General features: G+C 54.6%; 8 protein-coding genes across 8 annotated transcripts in view; 4 read left to right on the forward strand and 4 right to left on the reverse strand.

Annotated features, from left to right (window-relative positions):
- Positions 1-621: 621 nt before the first annotated feature.
- Positions 622-1,557, reverse strand: VDAG_03118 (NmrA family protein; the record flags this gene model as incomplete). The annotated part of the gene is made up of 1 exon (XM_009656983.1): positions 622-1,557. One exon carries the CDS (start codon positions 1,555-1,557, stop codon positions 622-624), a length of 936 nt encoding a protein of 311 aa, XP_009655278.1.
- A 1,139-nt stretch (positions 1,558-2,696) lies between these two features.
- On the reverse strand, positions 2,697-3,968 carry VDAG_03119 (dimethylaniline monooxygenase; the record flags this gene model as incomplete). The annotated part of the gene is made up of 1 exon (XM_009656984.1): positions 2,697-3,968. One exon carries the CDS (start codon positions 3,966-3,968, stop codon positions 2,697-2,699), a length of 1,272 nt encoding a protein of 423 aa, XP_009655279.1.
- A 764-nt stretch (positions 3,969-4,732) lies between these two features.
- VDAG_03120 (12-oxophytodienoate reductase) lies at positions 4,733-5,846 on the reverse strand (the record flags this gene model as incomplete). Its single annotated transcript, XM_009656985.1, has 3 exons — positions 4,733-4,851; positions 4,932-5,091; positions 5,178-5,846. 3 exons carry the CDS (start codon positions 5,844-5,846, stop codon positions 4,733-4,735), a joined length of 948 nt encoding a protein of 315 aa, XP_009655280.1.
- Positions 5,847-7,454: 1,608 nt separating this feature from the next.
- On the forward strand, positions 7,455-9,745 carry VDAG_03121 (allantoate permease). Its single transcript, XM_009656986.1, has 6 exons — positions 7,455-7,787; positions 7,841-7,964; positions 8,033-8,762; positions 8,842-9,071; positions 9,128-9,258; positions 9,334-9,745. The coding sequence occupies exons 1-6, from the start codon at positions 7,685-7,687 to the stop codon at positions 9,567-9,569; spliced, it is 1,554 nt and encodes a 517-aa protein (XP_009655281.1). The 5' UTR covers positions 7,455-7,684; the 3' UTR covers positions 9,570-9,745.
- An 889-nt stretch (positions 9,746-10,634) lies between these two features.
- Positions 10,635-11,072, forward strand: VDAG_03122 (uncharacterized protein; the record flags this gene model as incomplete). The annotated part of the gene is made up of 1 exon (XM_009656987.1): positions 10,635-11,072. The coding sequence occupies one exon, from the start codon at positions 10,635-10,637 to the stop codon at positions 11,070-11,072; it is 438 nt and encodes a 145-aa protein (XP_009655282.1).
- A 1,142-nt stretch (positions 11,073-12,214) lies between these two features.
- VDAG_03123 (pre-mRNA-processing factor 39) lies at positions 12,215-14,607 on the reverse strand (the record flags this gene model as incomplete). The annotated part of the gene is made up of 5 exons (XM_009656988.1): positions 12,215-12,383; positions 12,440-13,636; positions 13,918-13,997; positions 14,249-14,464; positions 14,539-14,607. 5 exons carry the CDS (start codon positions 14,605-14,607, stop codon positions 12,215-12,217), a joined length of 1,731 nt encoding a protein of 576 aa, XP_009655283.1.
- Positions 14,608-16,147: 1,540 nt separating this feature from the next.
- Positions 16,148-20,302, forward strand: VDAG_03124 (synaptojanin-2; the record flags this gene model as incomplete). The annotated part of the gene is made up of 5 exons (XM_009656989.1): positions 16,148-18,111; positions 18,161-18,708; positions 18,749-18,858; positions 18,911-19,020; positions 19,072-20,302. 5 exons carry the CDS (start codon positions 16,148-16,150, stop codon positions 20,300-20,302), a joined length of 3,963 nt encoding a protein of 1,320 aa, XP_009655284.1.
- Positions 20,303-21,136: 834 nt separating this feature from the next.
- Positions 21,137-21,530, forward strand: part of VDAG_03125 (uncharacterized protein) — a gene marked incomplete at both ends in the record, with an annotated part of 968 nt that continues 574 nt past the window's right edge. Inside the window, one exon of the mRNA XM_009656990.1 lies at positions 21,137-21,504. Coding sequence (XP_009655285.1) covers positions 21,137-21,504 — 368 coding nt within the window. The remainder of the gene's footprint in view (positions 21,505-21,530) is intronic.

The following is a 21,530-nucleotide window of genomic DNA, read 5'->3' on the forward strand; positions in this document are numbered from 1 at the left end:
AGAAGAACGGGAGGTTGTATAACAAAGAAGAATGGGAGGCTGTCTAGGAGAAGAGAATGGGGATCGTTGACGAAGAAGATAGGGTAAGAAATAGACTGTCCTTCCAGGCAGCAGCTGAGATGTACCTTCCGGGCAGTGGTTGATGACGACATAGAGGTTGTGATTCATCGGCACCTTCCTGATTTGACTGACAAACACCTTCCAGGTATAAGTCAGAGTAAGGTCAGTATTGAGAGGGCTTCACTGCTTATATGAACCCTGATTCATTACTTTGGCTGTGCCTGAGAGCTCTGAATAGGTAGGGTAGGTGATATGAGACTTGTGATGAAATTAATGCTATCTCTCTGAATCACTGCCACCAACCGATGTGAATCAGATATACCCATCTGATTCACAGATCACGTAAGCCGTGAATCCCAGCCCCGGTGATCACCATGTCGGTGAATCCCATACAGTGATCACCAACCCAGGCAATCCCATATATTGGTTCAACAGTAAGGTAGGTAGTGGGCAGTCACCATGGAGCATGGGGGTGGATTTGGTCTGCAATGTGGCAAACTCCAAGTCATATTGCTAATCGACCGATAATTGAGTACCTAGCATCTACATTTCGTCTGATGTCTACTGGACACTCTCCAAGACAGCCAAACATTCGAGCAGACGAGTCTTCTCCCTTGTCAGCGCATCCTCGAGCGAGGTGAAGGGGATGCCAAACTTGGCCTGCACAGCCTTGGCAGCCACGGCCCCCTCACTCAAGTCAGTGGCGTTGGCCCAGAGGTGGAAGCGCTGCGTGAACAGCGTGTCCTTGACCTGCTCGATCTCTTCAGCACTCCGCTTCTTCGCCAAGACAGTCTTGCCGCTGACCCTCGAGACGATTTGCGCCACTTCCTCCATGGTCAGGTTCTCGTGGCCCATGGCGATGACCTGCTTGTCGAACTTGGCGGGGTCGAGGAGCGCGGCGGCGGCGTACGCTCCAATGTCGTCGGCGTCCGTGTAGAGCATCGTCGCGCCGTCGTCCATAGCATGGTCGAGCTCGCCGCGCGTCGAGAGCGCGGGGAAGTTCTGCGGCGCGTTGGGCAGGAGAAAGTCAAAATGGCAAAAGGCAGGCTGGAGAATGGTGTACGCCTCGAAGCCGGCCGCCTTGACAGCTTCCTCGACGTCATACTTGGAGGAGAAGTAGCCGTGGAGCAGTGTCTCCTTGGTGATCGGGGTATCCCACATGGCCTTTTCGTGCGCAAAAAAAGTCGTTGATGCGACAATGGTCTTGATGCCGACCTTCTTGGACGCCTCGATGATGGTCTGCGCCTGTGACAGTTCGAGGCCTGGGATGGGGAACGTGTTCAGGAAGACGCCGGTGCAGCCCTGAGCTGCTCGGGCTACGGCCTCGGCATCTGTACTTTCTCCCTTGAATATGGTGACGCCAGGGCGTTCTAGAACTGATGGGATCTTCTGAGGGTTGCGCACGACGGCGTGGACCTTCGCGCCTGACGCGAGGAGATGGGTGATGGTGTGTTGGCTCTGGTGGCCGGTAGCTTGAGTGACGAGATAGATAGCCATATCGATCGTCGGGTAAGGTGTATCAAGGGATCTAGAAGTACAGGTAGTTTTCGAGGCCTGTGCAAGGGTGAAGATGAGTGCCTTGTGAGTATGATGCGAAATGCGATGGCGACGACTTCTATAAATACTCGAGCGCACTTTGCGAGAGCCCCCTCTGGTGGTCCCGACATGCCTTGCATAGCCTTTTGGTGCTGAAGATGCCGCTGGGATTGATAACCTGCAGACGGATTTACAAGCTTCCGTGGGGATACAGGAGCAGAAACAGCGTGCGTATCGGCTTTAAAGAAAATGAGTCCGAGTCCGAATGCGACAGCGACAGCAGTGAATGATCAGAGTACCTAGGTCTGGTGGTTGGGAGGTTTACAAATCCGTCATATTCGTCGCATGCACGCTGAGCCAAGCGAATCCTGCTCGGTCGAGGTGACCAATTATATCAGTAAAAGTCACTTGCTGACCTGCAGGCACTGATTGGTCAAAATCCCCATGGCATGCCCAATGAGGTACCTACCTAGGAGGGGGACACATCCAGGCAGCAGTGCGCAACCAGTCACGATTTACCTCCCTGCGTCCCCTTGGCCTGGGGAAGGTGCTTTCTGGTGAACATGCCGCGCACCTGACTTTAGGTGAGGCTACACCACGAGGCTGCTCGAGGGAGCCAAACCCTCTCGTAGGCACGTACGATACTCAAGCAACTCGGGGCGAATCTCCTTGGGGCCATAGGGGTATCAGAGTGTGTCGCTCATTGACCCGAGACCTTGATTGGCACTGATCACCCATAGCGTGACTGGAACACTCGCGAGCTCGATTCGCAGAGCGGAGAAGCGCCATATCATGCCGGTGTTAGCTGGCGGATTTCTGCGACTTCGAAGTACTTCCTACTGAGCTGCCCCGGCTGGATGAGTACGGTTGGCCGAGAGTACTTTTACGTCGCCGACCTCGACCGCGAGCTTTTCGCTATGACGAGTCGGAAATCGCGTCCCAGGATCTTGCGTACCGAGCATGGGAGCTATCAGAAGGGGTTCTCATCAATTGGAACACCCACAGTATAGAATCGGTCAAAAATTCGCAACCTTCTAGCTACCTACCTACCCAACTTGGAGCATCAACTGCAGCTGCAGCATCATCGCCCACTCACTGCCTTACGCCGCCGAGATCACGGCCGGTGCCTGGTGGACTTGATCATGCACTGGCTCGACGAATTCACCCCCCAATGCCGACGTCTTGGTCTCGTCAGAGACGATATCCACGCCAGAGTCCACCGAGGCAGGTGTGTCTGTTTGCGCAGCGTGGCCCTCGATATCACCACTGTCAGAGAACAAGGCCGCCGAACCAGGAACGCCCCTGCCACCGACATCCTCCGTGATTCCGTAATACTTGAGCTTCTCTGGCCGCGAAGCGATGAGATCTAGTGTGAATTGAAACGGAAATCCGCGCAGAAGCGTATCGTCAGCCCCTTCCTGCGACAGGTATTCTGCCGCGAGTTCGTTGATCTCGTCAAAGAACAAGACTCGCTCATAAGGAAGATCCAGAATGTGGAACAAGCGCTCGCCCTTCTCCTCAAGTCGGTCTTGTTCCCATCTCTCCTGAATCTCCTTGCTCGGCAGGTGAACTTTACCCGACCACACGAGCGCGATCAGGAACGCCGACTTCTCCCATGTCAGCCATGTCAGCGACACGTTGACCATGCCGACGAAGGCAATCGTGTTCGGGTTGTGGATGTCAAAGATGTGCTGATACAGACCAGGCACGCGGTGACCTTCCGGGCCCACGGGCGGGCGGACATTGGAGAGGAAGGGGTGCGAGAAGATGTACCCCGTCGCGAACACGACGTGGTCAATGTCGCGCAGCACTGTCCCGTCAACGAGATGGATCTCGTCCTCGGTGAAGTGATCAATCGTTGTCACCACCTTGACGCCCGGGCGCTGGAAAATGTTGGGATAGCGGGGATGCAGCGACTTCTGCGAGACATGGATGTCGCCCTTAACGTGAGGCAAGGACTGAAGGACAATGTCAATGGCACTCTCGCTAGTGCCCACAACCAGGGTGCGCTTGTTCTTGAGCTCCTCTCCCGACCGCCATGTCACAGAGTGTTGCAGACCGCCCTTCCACGCGTCGAGCCCGGAGATGTCGGGGACGCGAGGCACGTTGTTATTGTGGCCTGTAGCGACGATGAGATGATCGAACTCTTCCTCGTACCAGGTGTCAGTGCCTCCGGCGTTCTCTCGGCGCAGCAGCAGTCTCACTCCGCCTTCGGGTAGGTTCCTGACGTCTTCGACCGAGGTGTTGTATTGGATCAGGTAATTGTGCTTCGTGGCAACCTTGCTGATGAAAGCTGACAACTCGGGGGCAGTTAGATAGCTGCTGTCGGGGTTGGCCGGGCGAGGAAGTGTCAGCTCCGTCGCGCCTCCCATCACGCTGTAGGGAATATTTGCCACGAGAGACTCGTAAATCGGAGACGAAAGGAAGCGCTGGCGTGTTGAACGAGGCGCATCGCCAGGCAGAGCAATGTCCGGGCGCGGCAGCGGAGGGTCAATTTGCGAAGATTCTGGAGAGGGGAATTGCGGGACAGTTGTCGGTACGGTGCCTGGGACCCAAATCCCACCTGGGACACTCTTGCGCTCAAAGACCTTGAGCTCGAAGCCGCCGAGGCGGTTGAAAGCAGCTACCGTGACCAGCCCGCTGACTCCGGCACCGATGACAGCAACACGTTTGGGGCGATGCTTTTGGGTCTGGGCATTCTCCTTTGAAGGAATTTCACCATTGCCGGCATTGATGGGCTCAGACTCGGCGACTTCCTGGAGGACGGGTTGGTTGTCAGACGGGGAGATGTCTTCCTGGGGATCTTTCCAAGTGCTGTAGGTGGTGTAGCCTTGAGCACCGTGCGTGTAGAACGTGCTGGGGTCATAAGGAGACAGCGGTCTGCGCAGGCGAAGACGCTGCACAAGATCAGGGTTCGAGATGAAGCGTCGACCGTACGAGACGGCGTCAGCCTCGTCTTCTTCCACAGCCAAAACACCTGCCGCGGCAGTGTAGCCTCCATTGCCGACAAGGACTGTAGGTGTGTGCTCGGGATTAGATGGTTTGACCTCTGCTAGTAAGCGCCGGAACGGCTTCAGGGATATATCCTCTGGCGCGATGCCTTTGGCGACGAGTCTCGCGAGGTTTTCCTCAACGCTTAGGTTGCGGGACATGCGGGCCTGGGCGACGTGGAGGTACGCAACTCCACGCTGTACAAGTTCGCGACAGAGATGAAGCGACTGCTCCAGCGGTTGCGAACCGTCCGTCTCGTGGAAGCTGAGAGCTGCGTGTTAGTGCTTCGGGAGAAAAGAATAAGGGGGTAGCAATTTGGGCTCACATGGAAAAGGGGCTCAGACGAACTCCCACATGTTGGTATCCGACCACCTCAGCAACAGCATCAACTACTTCCAGCGTCAATCGACTTCTGTTCTCGACGGATCCGCCATACTGATCATGGCGCTGGTTGATGTTATCGTGCAGGAACTGGTCCAAGAGGAAGCCGTTTCCCGAGAGAATCTAGGCCAGAGAAAGTTAGTGACCTGGCGCTTTGGTGATCCGCTCCACCAGTCCAATGTCATCGGGATAGACTATATTTGACATACCTCGATTCCATCCGCACCAGCACTGACAGCTAGGGCGGCGGCACGCTTGAAGCTGGCCACGATCTCTTGAATCTCGTCAATCGTCAAGGCATGCGGAATGCCATAGGGCTCGCCAGATTGAGGGGTGAGTCCTGCTTCGCCCACAGCCGAGGCAGAAACTCCAGCGTAGCCATAGTAAGGGGGGTCTTTCAGGCCGATTTGCCTCCGGGCGAGCTTGACAAGACCTGGCGAGGTGACTCGGCCTACGTGGGTGAGTTGCTGGAACCAGAACCCTCCCTTTTCATGAACGACCGAAATAACGTTGGCGAGGGCAGTCTTGTGCTCTTCAGTTACCAGATTTGCTGACCATGGCCAAGCCTTGGACTCTAGTGAGGTTCCAGTCGCTTGGGAAATCATGAGTGCGCCTGGCGTGGTGCGCTGCGCAAAGTACTTGACCGCCAAAGGGCTTTCAGCAGAGTTGATGGCTCTAGAGCGACCTAACGCGGCGTGTACGATTCGGTGCTGAAGTGTTAGACTGCCGACCTTGAGGGGTTTGAATATTTTGGCATTATCAATGTCAAACCCGGTTGGTAGCTTCTCTGCATCTTCGTCAACATCTGTGAAGCCAGAAGTAGGGCCACGTGCGTTGATCTTGGCCACGAGATCGGAGTTATCTTTGGAAGCTGTCATTTTGGGCTTTCCGGTAGAGTGATGAATAAACAAAGAGGCATGAGATGAAAGAACTGCTCACTTCATATGCTTCGTGCTTAATGAGGAGGGACAAGGCCATCGCCAAGTCCGTATTTATACTAGATACTTCCCACTCGTAGACCTGAATCCTGGGTTCAACGTTGTCGATCTCGTGGTTTGAACAAAAAACTCCGGTCACGGCTGCCAAGGACCTCACCAGATTGCATCATGTTGTCTTGTAATTGCGGCATGATAGCATTGTTCGTTTTCACGGGGTAAACATCTCAGCGTCACGTCTTGTGGCTTAGGGATCCAATCCGCGCCGTGACACAACATTGACAGTCGCGGTACGCAGAGAATCGGATATGATTACTAGACTGAACAAGGGTTCATGCAGCGACTCTCAAATAATCGACCAAAGCCCTTCCGAAGTCGCGCTGATACAATGACGTGCTGATCGATGAACCAGCATGGGCTGATAAGTAGATGCAGTCGGAGGGTTTCTACGCGGGATGTCGGGATCTATACAAATCCGGCGAAGCTGAACTCAAGCCTCCTGATCCATAGAGGCCGATGCCTGAAGAAAACGGGGAGCTTCCACAGTACTTCCAAAGGCAGGGCACGGTTGTCGGCGAGTAAGTCCCCGTACCCCCCAACCGAACACTAAAACACACCAAAAACAGCTATTTACAGGGGTCTATATCTCCACCAATAATAGAGCTATATATCTAGGATTATAATATAGTATAGATTAAACTATTACTATAGTAGTATTTAAGTCTTAAAAAGATATTATATCTCTAGAGTAAGATATAATTAAAGTTCTTCAATTGTTGGGAGGACTTCACTGCTTATGTGAACCCCAATCCAGTGCTTCTGCTGTGCTTGCGAGCTCTGAATAGGTAGGGTATGTGATATAAGGCTTGTGATGGTTGATAGTTGCTTGATGCTATCTCTAAATTACCGCTACCTACGTGAGTCAGATATACCCGTCTGCTTCACCGATCACGTAAGCCGTGATTCACGTGGTCCTGAGAGCTGTGAATTCCAGATATCACTATTCCAATCATAGCCCTAGGGAATCCCCTAATATTGGTTCAACATTAATATCTCTATTAAACTTCTCTATAGAAGAATATATATAACTTAATAGCTTATTTAAACTTTTATATTAGAAGCTGAAATTATAAATTAACATTCTTAGAATTTTGAACTATTTTATTATATTTATAAAATGAATAAAAGTATAGCTTAATATACTTATATCTTTAAAATATATTTATATATAATTTAATAAGGGGCCCTTTTAGAAGCTTATAGCTAGCTATATAAGCTCTATAATATTATAAGATATTTATTATATAATAGCAATAGTCTAATCTATATTATATTAGTATCCTAGATATATAGCTCTATTTCTAGTGGAGATATAGACCCCTGTAAATAGCTGTTTTTGGTGTGTTTTGGTGTTCGGTTGGGGGGGGGGGTGCGTCTTAAGAGGCGCAGTGACCCAAGAACCTCCAATGGTAGGCGGTGTTAGACCTGTATCGGGATGCATTTCTGAGCTCTGAAGAAAAGGCTAACCACCCTCCTGATCTCGCCAAACCTGCGCTACGATGGCGACACTGACAGCCGTGGTCGCTGAAGGTATGGCGACATACTGAAAGGTCTGGACTCTCAATAAAAGATAGCCTTGGGATTCTTCAGAAAAGATACGATGATGCGACTTAAATTCTGTGTTACAACCACTTCGGCATCTTTGCCTTTCTACCATCACTACCAGTGCCGCAAAGTTTAAGCTGCTCAAGTCACAACAATCCATACATCATTGAAAGACCATGGCATCCGACCCTAATGGAGAGAAGTTGGCAGCTGATGTTGCAGTCAGCTCGCTGAACGCCGTCCAGAGACCTGCCGACCCTCCTGAGCAGGATGCCGAGAGTATTTGATATGTTCCCTGATGCATAGTCTGGCGTGGCTGACATGAGATGCAGACCTCAAGAGTGTATCGGCATCTGACGATGTCGGTCGAGAGTACTATCTGCTGAACAAAAACGAGGAGATTTCAGACGAAGAGAAGAGACATGTCCGCAACAGAATTGACCTCTTTCTCCTACCGTGCGTACATGTTCCATTTTGAGAACCGCGAAGCCGCTCAGAACGTTATCAGCTCACACCTTCTTTAGGCTCATGATGGTCACAGCATTTGTGCAATACTTGGACAAGTCTACCATCAACTATGCGGCCAACTACGGTTTGCGAGAAGATCTCGGGATGAAGGGCACGCAGTACTCCTGGGCCAGCTCAATCTTCTATTTCGGGTTCTTGGCGTGGCAATACCCCTCCCTCCTTCTCCTGCAGAGACTGCCCCTTGGCAAGTACTTTGCGTCGCAGGTCATGGGATGGGGTGTGTTCACCTTCTTGATGGCCGCAGCATCGAATTTTGGAGGTTTTGCCACTCTACGATTTCTCCTGGGGGCCGCAGAGTCGATCCAGCTGGCAGCATTCTTCATCATTACCAACATGTGGTACACTCGCGAGGAGCAGACGATCCGTCTCATGGCATGGTATGGAATGAGCCCCCTGGCCATCATTGCCGGTTCCCTCTTTGCCTACGGTGTGGGCCACATCGACTCTGATATTGGCCTTTGGAGGTTTCCCTTCATCATCTGCGGTGGTCTCTCCGTCGTTTGGGCAGTGGTTCTCTGGTTTGCACTCCCATCCAACCCCGCCGAAGCTTGGTTTCTATCGGAACGGCAGCGTGTTGTGGCTCTCAGAAGAATGCAAGAAGTAGGCACCGGCGTAGAGTCGAAAAAGTTCAAGAAAGAACAAGCCATCGAGGCTGTGCTCGACCCCAAAGTCTGGTTGGCTGCATTTGGCGTGGGAGCTGGCAACATTCTGAATGGCATTGGTCTGGTGAGTCTCCCCTATCCATTTCTGTGTTCCTATAACGGCAGCAATGAGGCCATTTGATTGACTGTGTTTCGACATGCAGTTTCAAAGCCTTGTGATCCGGGGATTCGGCTTCACAGCCCTGCAAACTACCCTTCTGCAGATTCCTGTTGGTGTCATTGAGTTGATTGCCCTCCTCGTCTTCTGTACACTTGCCACCATCATTCCCAACTCCAGGCTGGCACTCTCTGTTCTGTGCAATGGCTTCTCAATTGTCGGATCTTGCATTCTGTACGCCTTTGACCTGAAAGAGCGTTGGACTTTGATGATAGGGTAAGTCTCCTTGATGGTTTGACGGCTCGCGACAGCTTCGTTCTGACGCGGCGCAGTTTCTGGGTCATGTTGGGTTTCATCCCCTGCGGCTTTTTGCTGGGCATGGGAACGATCTCTGGCAATATTGCCGGGCATACTAAGAAGGTCACGGCGCAGGGCATCATGTTCGTCACCTACTCTGTGGGATGTAAGTATTGCCTAGACCTGTCCACGTCACGTCTCCCTTGGTGGAGTTCACCTACTGACTGGCACTCTTTTGCAGGCATCGTCGGCCCCCAACTGTACACATCGCCTCCTTACCGACAGGGCCTCAGGGCCAACATTGTCGCCCTGGTAGTCGCCATGAGCTGCAACTTTGCAAACCTGCTGTACATGGCCTGGGAGAACCGAAAGCGCAAGCAGTTCTTGGAGGCGAACAGGCACCTGCTCAATGAGGACGACTACACGTTCCGCGATCTGACGGATAAGCAGAACCCTTTCGTCGTTAACGCGCTCTAGGGCTGTGAATGGGCCTCGTCGTCTGGATAGTTGGCATTCCTGACCCAGTGCTTGTCTGCAAGCAATGAGGGGTGCGCAGCTTCCGAGGAGATCTTGAGGATGGGCTATGCTATGGCAAGGGATTCATATTCATGAAGAGTGTAGCCAGACTAAAGAATCACATGTCCATACTCATCATTTGTGGGAATACGTCGTCATGAACAAGAGCTACTGAATACCAAAGCTCCCGCTGTGATTGAGTTTCCTAGGCCTCGACAATGCGGAGTGTGTCTTTTGCCTTGCATGTTAGTCCCAATGTTGTTCTAGGCCGAATCCAAAATGGCAAGGAGTTCTGAGCAATCCTTGTATGAATCGAACGCAGCACTAGATGACAGTGTCATGCCGGCTAGGGAGGAGATGGCTTTCTGCTGTGTCCCGCCGCAGCCTTGATGAATGCCGAACTTCGGCGTAAACTCTCGTACCTGCTAGGATCCGACGAGCCAAGCTCTCAGAAAACCAGTCAGTGATAAGCGTCACGAACGACTCGGAGAAACTCTTCGCGGTCTCCGCATGACAAGCATGCCACTCGTAATGTGATGTATCATCACCCGACAGCCACGCGATAGTAACGTGGAGAACCATATGCGATGCTACCTACACACGTGCGAGATAACGTAGGGCGGACGGAAGCTTTCTATGGATGCCCCAGAGTCCACCATCAGCCACTACGACTTGATGTGCAGTGGTGTTGGATGAAGCCATGTGCAGGGCAGATGGTGCAATTGTGCTGACCAATGCTTGAGACGATCAAATCCCGAGAAGGCTGGTCGGACCAGCAGAGAATAGTTCGGGATAACCCAAGTCATTGAGCAAAGAGAAGCAGGTTTCGACTGGGGATTCGTAGGGCCTCGCTTTCCAGATCTGTCCCCGCATTCCCCACAGCATGATCTGAGGTTTGGATGCGGAACCCATGGTGTCATTTTACCTTGCGGGTTCCATTTACTTACGCCGCTTTGCGGCAAACGTCAGATTGCACCACGTTCCGGAAGTCCATTCCGACACCTCGTCACCTTAAGCACCGAGAAGATGGCTGTCACCGTCGGCGAAAAGTCGCTACAAAAGCTCCTTGCTACCCTCACGACGGTCCTCCACCCATCGACCTATGTCTTCGTTACGCTCCCACAGTCGGCGACGCCCCCCCCTCTCTCCGAGGTCCAGATGATCTTCCGCGAGGCAGAAGGCAGCACGGTCATCATGAAACTGGAGGACGCCAAAGCGCGCGCTTTCGACTATGCTTTTCCGTCGAGAATGATCACGCTCAACGTGCATTCGAGCTTGGAAGCCGTCGGATTCCTCGCCGTCATCACAGCCCGACTGGCCGCCACAGGCATGGGAGTCAATCCCGTCAGCGGATACTTTCACGACCATTTGTTTGTTCCTGAAGGGCGAGAAGCAGATGCCCTTGCGGTCCTTCAGGCTATCGCCGTCGAGAATCGTAATCTGGACACAGGCGAGGCCTCGTGAGCCTGCGTTTGCCCCTGGGCATACGGCGCTGATGAGACGCCTATGAGCCACAGTCCACAGTCTGCGAGTCTTATCCATTGAGTGCCCGAATTCGGCCTCAGTACTTTGAATGATTGATAGCCGAGTGGCAGAAAATATATATTGATAATTAAAGAAGAGCGAGCTGAATCTGGATGCCTATACGTTACCTATCTTTCACAGACGTACCTACCCTCAATGATGTACTGAGCTAGTGCCTGTTCAGATGTACACCAAAGCTCTTCAGGCCGGTGGCGATCATTGCATCCCCCGTGCATCTATACGCAACCTCGATCCTCGATCATCCATGTTGAGACCGTTCATGGTCCATGATTGATGAGCTCGGTACGATGAACATTAATAGCAAGCTTGTGAGTCTCTTCGTACGCTTGATCGGCCATGCACCCTTTTTCCCGAGATGCAGACATTGCCCAACAGTTCAAGATCCACGCTCAAAGACACTCCTGAACAGGAGAAGCGCATGGTACAGCATCAGGGCCAGATCAAGACCTCGACTACCCCAACGATGGGCGCCAAAAGAAGTGAAGAGAGGCATCTGCGGAGACCTTCGAGCAAGCTTTCTTTGTGATATGAAGGCTGTGGGCGGTCCTCTCGCTACATAGATCCGGCTTCATATGTTATTCTGCCTTGATCCTGGCAGTTGTATGCGGTGCCGGCGGGCGGAAGAGTCCTCACTCTGCCGACGACGACGCTTTGACAAGATCTGACGCGAGGGCCGGCGTTCAGTTGATGGTGTTGCTCTACAGCGCACGCAAGCTTCATCGCGTAATGTGCCTGTGGCACGAGGCGAAGGGCAACGAGCGCAATGAACCGAAGAAGAGGCTCATGCGGCACTTGAGAACTTGCAGAACTCTCGACGCCACAGGACACTCGAGCCAGTACAGGTTTCACCACGATGATCACTTCCTCATAAGAGTTCATTCATTGCTTATCTCATTTTGCCTGTTATTACCTCTCTGAACACGAACCATCGTGAGGCGGCTGGGACCAAGCGTCCGCTATAGTACACCCGATACAGGAAAAGCATTAAACGTAAGACCGACGCCGTCGGTCGCCAGGCGTGGGAGCAAACTTGCTCCGCCCGCCGCTGATTCCCAGCCCCCTCAGTTGAAAGACACATTGCCCTGCCTCTCGACGTCCAGCTCCCCGTGTAGTTGGTAGTAGTTGAAGAATCGAGCCTCCGCCTTCGCGTTCGTGGCTGCGTCCAGATCCGCACTTCCCGCGCCATTCTCCTTGGCGTTCGGTGGGGAGAGCTTGGAGATGGATGAGGGACTATCACGACTGTCAGCATGTGGCCTCCGGGGTTGTGTGGACAAGTATAAACTTACCCAAAGACCTCGCGGTCGACAAGAAGGAACTGCTTCATAGCGTCCTTACCGCCCCGTTGCAGCAGATACTCCAGGTAGATCTGGGACAGCTGCTTCTTCGACGCCTTGGAAAGCCTGCTCTTGCTGCGCAGCGAGTCGAATATCTGCTTCACCCTCTCGCCGTGCAGAGCCTCCGTGTCCGCGCTGGTCGGCTGCTGCAGCTCAAACTCGAGCCACTTGTCCCAGAAGATGCGGCTGTCGGCGTACCAGTCCACGTTCTTCAGGAAGACGTTGCGAGCCTCCTCGTCGGTTCCCTTGACCTTCCACAGCAAGAACGCCCATTCTGTGACCATGGCTGCCTTTGTGAAGATGTCGACGTGCGGTGAGTCGATCTGGTTCTTGAACACCTCGATCGCTGCGTCGAGACCACTGTGCCGGCGCTGCAGGTGCGCCCAGGAGGTGATGGCCTCGATACAATCCGGCAGCTTGATGAGGATCGAGGCATGAATGTCGCGAGCCACGTCAATGCGTCCGCAGCTCTCCTCAAAGTAGGCAAACTGCAGCCTGATGCCGGGCCGGCTGATGGGGACGTGCATCGTAGTGGCGCGTTGGTAGATGATGCGGACCTCTTCCTCCTTGTCGGGCTTCGCAGACATCCACCTGGCGTAGCGGAACCAGAATTCGTCATACAGAGCGCACGTCACCAGGCATCGCTCGTACAGGAAGATTGTGCGAGTATGGTCGCCCTCTGCTTCTTCGAAATCAAGGTACTTGTTCCAGTTGGCAAGCTGCTGATAGTCGAGCTCGTCAATGTGGAAGTAAGGGCGCTTGATTTCCGACTCGTAGGTCCAGCGACGGCTGACCTCGTTCTGCGTCTGTGTGAACAGTTCATAGTACCTGGCATCGATCTTGCCGCGGATGTCACGTTCAGTCTCGAGCTCGGGCCTTTGCGTGCCGGCGTACGGTGCCTCAACTTCAGCGCGATACGCAGCGAGTACGTCATCGTCGACCAGTTCAGAGACGGGACGGTTGTGTGAGAGCTGACGGAACTTCTCGTAGTATCTTGAGTACTGGTGAAGCGGCAGGGTGACGATACGGCGCAGAATGGCGAGGACGCGGTCCTCTGCCTCCTGGCGCTCCTCATACTCGATGTACTTGTCCCAGAAGGGATGGGCCAGGAAGTCCAGGCCCACGTGGGTAGCACCGCGCTCAAAGAGCCTGAGAGTGTTGGTCAGCGATCGATCAGGGCGCTGGGGAGGGAACTGCAGGGCAACGGGGAAGGGAAGGAAGCATGTACAGGAGCGGGTTATCGGTGACAAAAATGCAATGATTCCAACTCGAGCGGCCATGGTGCGCCAGGGCGCACAGACAGTAACGCGACGTGAAGTGAATGAGTGGTCATATCAGTTCAGCCACAGATTCATGTGGAAATCAACAGAGCCTGGTACATGGTGTAAGATGGCATCCCAGCATGGGGGGCGTCTGTTGGCATTTCTCACCGGCTGGCAATGATGGGGCCAATCATGACACTCCAGGCTTGCAAGTTCATGAGGAGGGGTTCGAGCGGCCGTGCGGCGTGCTGTCGTGTTGACGGTATTAAGGGATGAGGGGGGGGTAAAGGGGAAGGAAAACCACCACATGTGCACACAGTACTTACTCCCTGACGAGTTGCGGGACATGGGTCGTCTCCATTTTGAAGGAGCAGTAGTCCGTCCACAAGTCGACAGAATTGGTGATGCTGGCGCATCCGCGCTCGTATACCTGCAATGTCCCGTCAGCCGCGGCATTCCGCATGGATGGTGGGGGATGGACAGAGGCTTGTCAACTCACAAGCTCTGCGGATTCAGGGCCGGCAATGTTGAATTCGAGGTCGGCATATTTCTTCCAGTAGCCGAAGAGGAGCGGGAACTTTAGCAGGAAGCCATCAAAGGCGTTGCGAAGAGCAGCCAGGGCTTGTGGGCTCGAGTTGCGGTTGAGGCCTCCTTCCAGCCCTTCGCACGCGCGAATGAGTTTTTCCCAAGTCTCGAAGTTGTCCGGATCGGCTTCCTGTACACGCAAGGTCAGGTCAGAGAACAGGCTTTGGAGGGTGAGGATGAAGTGTGTGTGTGGTGGCGACTTACGACCTCAGCCTCCAGCTTCTTGATTTCGGCATGCTCCTCAGAGCTACCATAGTGGTCGTAATCGGCCATGATAAGGGCGCTCCCAGGCGATCACAGGCTGTCGCACTATCGATCAATGTCGCGGTCGTGTTTCTGGATCGAGGTAGCTATTCCGCAGAGTAGAGCAAGCTGGGTCGGCGATGGAGCGATGGATTGAAAAGGCTGAAGGTTGAATGCCGTCAGGGAAGGCGCGCGCAGAAGGCTGGGGATAATCCTTAGTTGGTTGCAGCGCGCGCGTCGGAAGTCGGAGCTTCTGCTGGCAGAACGGCCACTGAGATTGACAAGGGGGTCAAACTTTTGAGTGGGGCGGCCAGGCCAGGCCTCGTATTAACTCAGCGACCTACACCTTAGAAAGCAAGGCAAGCAAGGAGCAAGGCAAGCTTAGGTACCTTAAGGTACCTAGGTACTTCAGTGAGACCATGACGCGACGGTCTTATTGGTTCCCATGGAATGGGGCCAGAACACTGTTATGTCAGCAGACTGGAGATAACCTCGACGTCGAAAAAAAATCTCGTGGTGTGTCTTCTTCCTCCATACCAGGCTTGTGATGATATCCATTAAATCAACATGATAGGAAGAGGATGAACGCTACCCAATGGGTAGCATGATCTCAATTCGAAATCTGAAGCCACATTTTCTTCTGCCCCCGCGTGGGCCTTCTTCCAAACCCCCAAACTATTAGATTGTTCTTTACACTCTCATTTTTCAACACAACGAACATCTCTTCCCAACTGTTGCAGGTGCTTGGTCAAAGCGGATGTGGAACGATGCAGTCGTGTCCGGCTTTTAGGATAGAGGAAAAATCCCCGCAAGCTCGTAGACGCGTGCACTTGCGTCGGACGGGTTCCGATGACGAGTGCCTCGCCGACGTTGCCTATCGTGCTCCTTATATCGCTACTTGACTTTGTGAGGCTTTCACCGTTACCACGCTGAAGGTTCTCGTACCAGCCAATTGAAGGTTTCGAGGCTGCAGACATGTCAGTTTTTGACAGCTGGCAAAGTGGCTGAGGTGCTACACATCTGCTGCGAAAACTGATTTGTCCAAGTGAAAGTACAGGCAACACTGGTTCCAGTATCACACTCAGATCACCTATCAGTCCATCTTGGAGATGTATTCCCCAGGTGCGCATGTTGTGCCAGTTGTCTGAGGCACCCACTACTAGCCTGACAGGTCATCGTGGTGCAGCCCCCCCCCCCCACTGATGGGCAGCCCAGCGAACCACGGGCCCCCAACGTCATACCTTGAGGTACCTACAGCTGGAAGCTCCCTGGTAGTCAGCGTCCAGGCCTGCCTCCGTAGTCTTGTCCGAACCAGATTCATGCCAACGTCCTCTTTCCTCGTCAGCTTGGCGACAATAGACTTATGCTTTTGAATGCACGACCCTGGAGCTCTTTACCCTCAACCGACCACTGCGACTTTCATCGAATCGTACCACGAACCGAAGCCGCTGGTCGGAAACCCGCCAACCCGCGCGACGACAACTGCCCCTCTTGATCAATTCCTGCTCCGACATGTCCGCCTCGTCACTCTAACCCTATCACCAATCTCGCGACAGCTGGTCTTTTCAGGATGGAACACGGAGGCGGAGGCTCGTGGGGAGTGGAAGTCCCTTCGCCGGAGAAGTCGAGTCAGCTCTACATACGCGACTACCCGCATCGATCCGTCGCTATCGTATCCAACTCCCACGCCCTCATCTTCAGTCATACATCCAGCCAGGACCTTACCAGCCAAGGCAATGGCAGCAGCCACCATCTTCCTCAGGTGCAACCTCACCGAGCCCGAACTTCAGGCACAGAGACCCCCGTGTCCAAATGCATGGCCGAGTTCGCGCCGCTGTCGAAGAACACACTTTCCGACTATCGCAGTTTGATACCGCGGCCGATATTTGGGACACTGGGCTTGATTTCGGTTGATGGAGATGTCTTCCTGTCTGTCGTCACGCACGCCACACGGGTTGCGACCATCCGGCCTGGCGAGACGGTCGAGAAAATCTCCAGCGTTGCCTTCTTCTGCCTCAACAGCGACCGCTGGGACGATGTCGTGTCCATTGACAATCTGGACCCCGACCTGTCCGATGCCTCATCCGTGTACGGACCAGCCGGCTACGGTCAGAACCTGAGTCGCCGAGAGATCACGGTCGAACACCCTTGCCATGACCTCAGGAAACTACTGAGCAATGGCTCTTTCTACTACAGCACCGACTTTGATGTCACCAACAGGCTGCAAGATCGGTCCGTGAACTCGGCCGCCTTCGACATTGACAATTTTGACGACTCGTTCCTATGGAACTCCTTCATGATTAGCCCCCTAGTCCAATTCAGATCACGTCTCATTCCCCACGAGAGAGAGGCTCTCGACGCATCGAGGATCCTCACGTCCGCCATCAGGGGCTTCTGCCGTACCATCGCCATCCCGCAGATCAGTGCTCCTCTGAAAACAACGAGTACAGGCCTCCCTTCGTATTTGACAGTCATATCGCGACTCTCGTGTCGAAGGGCTGGCACGAGGTTCAACTCCCGCGGCATCGACGATGACGGCAACGTAGCCAATTTTGTAGAAACGGAAACGACCTACTGGAGCCCTAGAGGGACTCTTTTCTCGTTCAGCCAGGTCCGAGGGTCCGTGCCGCTGTTTTGGGAGCAGGCGGCCGATCTTCTACCAGGAAAGCAGAACATCAGCATTACCAGGTCGCCAGAGGGCACGCAACCTGCCTTTAACAAACATTTCCAGGATCTCGAGCATGCTTACGGTGCCGTTCACGTAGTCAACCTGCTCAGCGAGGAGAAACCCGGGGAAGCCCAGCTCAGCAAGCTCTACCACAACGCTGTGCGCCATTCCCCGTTGAGCCAGGTCGGCCAGAACCAGTCTCAAGATCACGCCTTGTTGAGGGAGACGCACTACGACTTCCATGCGGAGACGAGAGGTGCTGCTGGCTACGAGTCGGCGAGGAACATCAGAAGACATATTGAGAACTCGACCGAGGGCTTTGCCTATTATCTCGCCGAGGAAACCGATGATGTGGCCGATGACAATCGCAGCTTGACAACGATCAACGGAGCCCCTCGCATGGTCGTGTTGCTCCAGCAAGAAGGCGTTTTCCGCACCAACTGTCTAGACTGCCTCGACAGAACCAACCTGATCCAGACGCTAATCTCCTCCATGGCCATGGAATCGTTCCTGGGCCAAAGGGGAGAGTACGCAACGTCCGATTTCTGGATGAGGCATTCAACCCTATGGGCAGACAATGGCGATGCCTTGTCAAAGATTTATGCGGGCACCGGTGCCCTCAAGTCGTCGTATACTCGCACTGGCAAAATGTCCCTGGCAGGCGCCGTCGCTGATATGCGCAAATCGATGCAGAGGCTTTACCACAATAACTTTACTGACGCCGCAAAGCAAACGACCATCGATCGTCTGCTCGGCCGGCTCGTGGGCCAGACGCCAATGCACATTTACGATCCGATCAGTGACTTTGTCGCAGCCGAGATGAGCAAGAGGAGCGCAGAGTTCTCCTCGACACAGGATATCAACATGTGAGTTCGACGCGCCATGCCCAGTTTCTGACACTGACACACAAGGCAGGTGGGTTGGCACTTTCAATCTCAATGGGCGGACCCAAGGCATCGACCACGATCTGTCGTCTTGGCTATGCCCCAAAGAACTGGGCCCAATTCAGCCCGAGATTGTAGCCGTTGGCTTCCAAGAAATTGTCGATTTGAGCCCTCAGCAGATCATGAACAGCGATCCCACTCGGAAACGACTGTGGGAGAAGGCGGTGAAACGGACACTCAACAGCCACTTTGAAAAGGCCGGTGGCGAGCGTTACGTCCTGCTCCGAAGCGGACAGCTCGTCGGTGCCGCGTTGTGCATTTTCGTCAAGGCATCCTCGCTTAGCAGCATTAAAAATGTCGAAGGTAGTGTGAAGAAGACGGGAATGTCTGGCATGGCCGGCAACAAGGGCGCGGTCGCCATTCGGTTCGACTACGCCAGCACCCCCATTTGCTTCGTCACGGCTCATCTAGCAGCCGGGTTTTCCAATTATGACGAACGCAACCGCGATTACGCGACTATCCATGACGGTCTGAGGTTCCAGCGCAACCGCGGCATTGATGATCACGGTGAGCAACGCAGTATGCCACTGCACGCAGCGTGTTGTTGACATCCACACAGACACGGTCATATGGCTTGGTGATTTCAATTACCGCATCGGTCTTGGTCCTGAAGCCGCCCGGTCTCTCGTCAAGAAGAAGGACCTGGCTACGCTGTACGAGAACGACCAGGTATGTCTGCACCGCCCAGAGTTTATTGACACAGTTTACTCACGCTTTCCAGCTGAACCTGCAAATGGTAGCTGGTCTATCCTTTCCGTTCTATTCGGAGGCGCGCATCACGTTTCTGCCCACCTACAAGTTCGATCTCGGGACGGACGACTACGATACTTCGTAAGTGGCCACATGAAACCGGGGTATGAAGCATTCGCTCACTGTGCGTAGGGAAAAGGCAAGAATTCCGGCCTGGACGGACCGTATTCTCCGAAAGGGGCAGAACCTGCGCCAGCTGTGCTACAACTCAGCACCGCTGAGGTTTTCAGACCATCGACCAGTCTATGCAACGTTCCAATGCACTGTCAACATTGTCGATGAGTCTCACCGCGAGCAGATTAGCCAAGAGTTATACTTGCGTCGGAAGCAGGAAGTTGGGGACCCTTCGACCAGTCTCGATACCGAGGACGAGGACGAGGACGAGGACGACGAAGACCTTATTGGATACGACGCTGTCGAACCCGGACTACCACCTGCCAGCTCCGACCGGCGAAAGTGGTGGCTCGACAACAAGCAACCGGCGAGGGCAGGCGTTAAGCCGCCACCTCCAGGTGCAGACGGGCAGAGCATGGTTTTGAACCCCAACAGGCCGGCGAACCCGTTCGGCGTGACGACGGAACCCGACTGGGTAACGGTATCACGATCGCGCGTTTCGTCCTTCTCGACGAACCTGTCAACATCGCCCTACGAGCATGTGAACACTCCGGCCGACCTCTTGACATCAACGGCGCCCGCGGCGCGCAGGGCACTTCCGCCGCCATTTGACCCTTCCACTCTCCCAGCTCCGCCGCCACGAACCAGTACGTGGGTCGACGGTAGCTCAAAATCGATGCAGAGAGCCGAGACACCACCTCCCCCTCCGCCTCCGAGGCGCCAGACAGCTGGCCCTACGGGCAGCTCGAACCAGTCGGCCTCCATGGCGGCTTTACACAAAACGCAGGCTGTGCCTCCGCCACCGCCGCGACCGTCATCGGCTCTTTCGGAGCTCTCTCAGCTTTCGCAGCAGTCACGTGGAAAGGCAGCACCACCCGTGGCGAGAAAGCCGTTACACCTGAGCTCAACGTCGCCGACGGCTAGTCCGTCATCCACGAAGAATGGGCATGGTATTGTGAGCGATGAGAAGCCGAAGCTTCCTATGCGGGCAGCGACGGGGCCTGTCGCGCAGAACGGCCACGGCGGGCCGACGTCGCCTGCTGGCGGCGTGCTGAGGAAGCAGCCGATGGCCGGGGCGATGGCCTTGCCGGGGATGCGAGCAGGCGAGAACCGGCCCAAGCCTAAACCACAAGTGCCGACGAAGATACAGAAGAAGACGCCGGTTGACTTGCTGGATGCTCTGGGTGATGACGAACCACGCGATTCGGGGAGCTGGGAGACGTTGACGCCTAGCAGCCACAGACGGTAGATAGCTGGACAGTCGGAACGAGCAGACGACGTGACCAAAAGACGGGGTGGCGATATTTATTTTTGGAGAAGGGTAGACTCTGTTACCACGAACAACCTGGTGGTCTAGTGTAGCATTGGGCGGGGGGTTCTTGCAACGGTCAAGCGGGTCAAAGACTTTATGAAGTGATGGATGCAAATGCTATACTGGTTTTTGCGTGCCTCGACGATTTCGGTTTTCAGTTCTCATGACTCGGAGACGCCAGCAACTTGGGCAGTCCAACCAAGTGCGACGCGGCCGCGTCTGATGAAAGGTCTCGCTCGCCTTTTAGGTGCTGCACTTAGGCTCTTCCGAAACTTTAGTTTTTGCCATTCCTCCAAACAGCTGGGTTAGATGGCGCTATCAGTCTCATCATTCCAAAGCAGCACAGGCGACACGCACTTGTTCTTTTTCGGGCACGAGAGCTGAGTCGCCCGCGAGCTCTGACAGCGTCGTTTCTTTCTCGGGCGGGCGTCCAGGGCGCATATCATGCTAGCTCCCTCTCGCGTGTGAGGAAGGGATCAAACCCAAAAGAGGGCCTCGCGCTGTCTGGTGCTGGCGACCGACTTGCTTTTAGACTTTGGGAGTGGGCTCTGACTTCCTCAACCTCACCCAGACACCACGCGCTACGCCGCTGTCGCCGTCGCTTTGCTCAGCTCGACCTCATCTCTCTCGCTCTTCCTGTCCTCCTCCTTGTCACGCATTCCGTCGCCATTCAATCTGTTCCCCCCTCCCCCTCCCTCCCTCTCTCTCTCGCCCATATACACAATACATCGACAAGCCGCCATGGACGACACATCCTCCTCACAGACAACAATGGAGCCCTCGACGCCCACGCCGAAAAGGCAGCCCCCCCTCTACACGCCCCTGGCGGCAGCAACGCTCGAGCGCATCAACACGTGGCGCACGACGAACCTCCTCGCCGCAACCTGCACCTGCACCGACCCCCCGACGCCGCTGCCGCACCCGACCTCGACCTTTCTCGCCGCCCACACAAACTTCTGGCACGGCACCTGGACCTACCGCCGGCACCCGCCGCCCCCGCCGCCGCCCGACGACTGGCGCCCGGACTCGTGTCCGCGCTGCGCCCGCCTCGGCGCCGCCGCCCCGGCCACGCCAGATCCCACCCCGGAGGAGCAGCAGCAGCAGCAGCCACCGCACGCCTCGGGCAGCGCAACCTCCTCGTCCCGTCCGGCGCCGCCCCTGGCCC

The sequence above is a fragment of the Verticillium dahliae genome, genomic scaffold (genome assembly GCF_000150675.1).
Source record: "Verticillium dahliae VdLs.17 supercont1.5 genomic scaffold, whole genome shotgun sequence".
NCBI classification, from domain to species: domain Eukaryota; kingdom Fungi; phylum Ascomycota; class Sordariomycetes; order Glomerellales; family Plectosphaerellaceae; genus Verticillium; species Verticillium dahliae.

Bases quoted from the DNA above. Each gene is read 5' to 3' on its own strand.
- VDAG_03121 (XM_009656986.1), top strand. From the start codon at position 7,685: ATGGCATCCGACCCTAATGGAGAGAAGTTGGCAGCTGATGTTGCAGTC. The intron at 7,788-7,840 runs GTATTTGATATG...CATGAGATGCAG, and splicing joins TCCTGAGCAGGATGCCGAGA to ACCTCAAGAGTGTATCGGCA. The intron at 9,072-9,127 runs GTAAGTCTCCTT...GACGCGGCGCAG, and splicing joins CGTTGGACTTTGATGATAGG to TTTCTGGGTCATGTTGGGTT.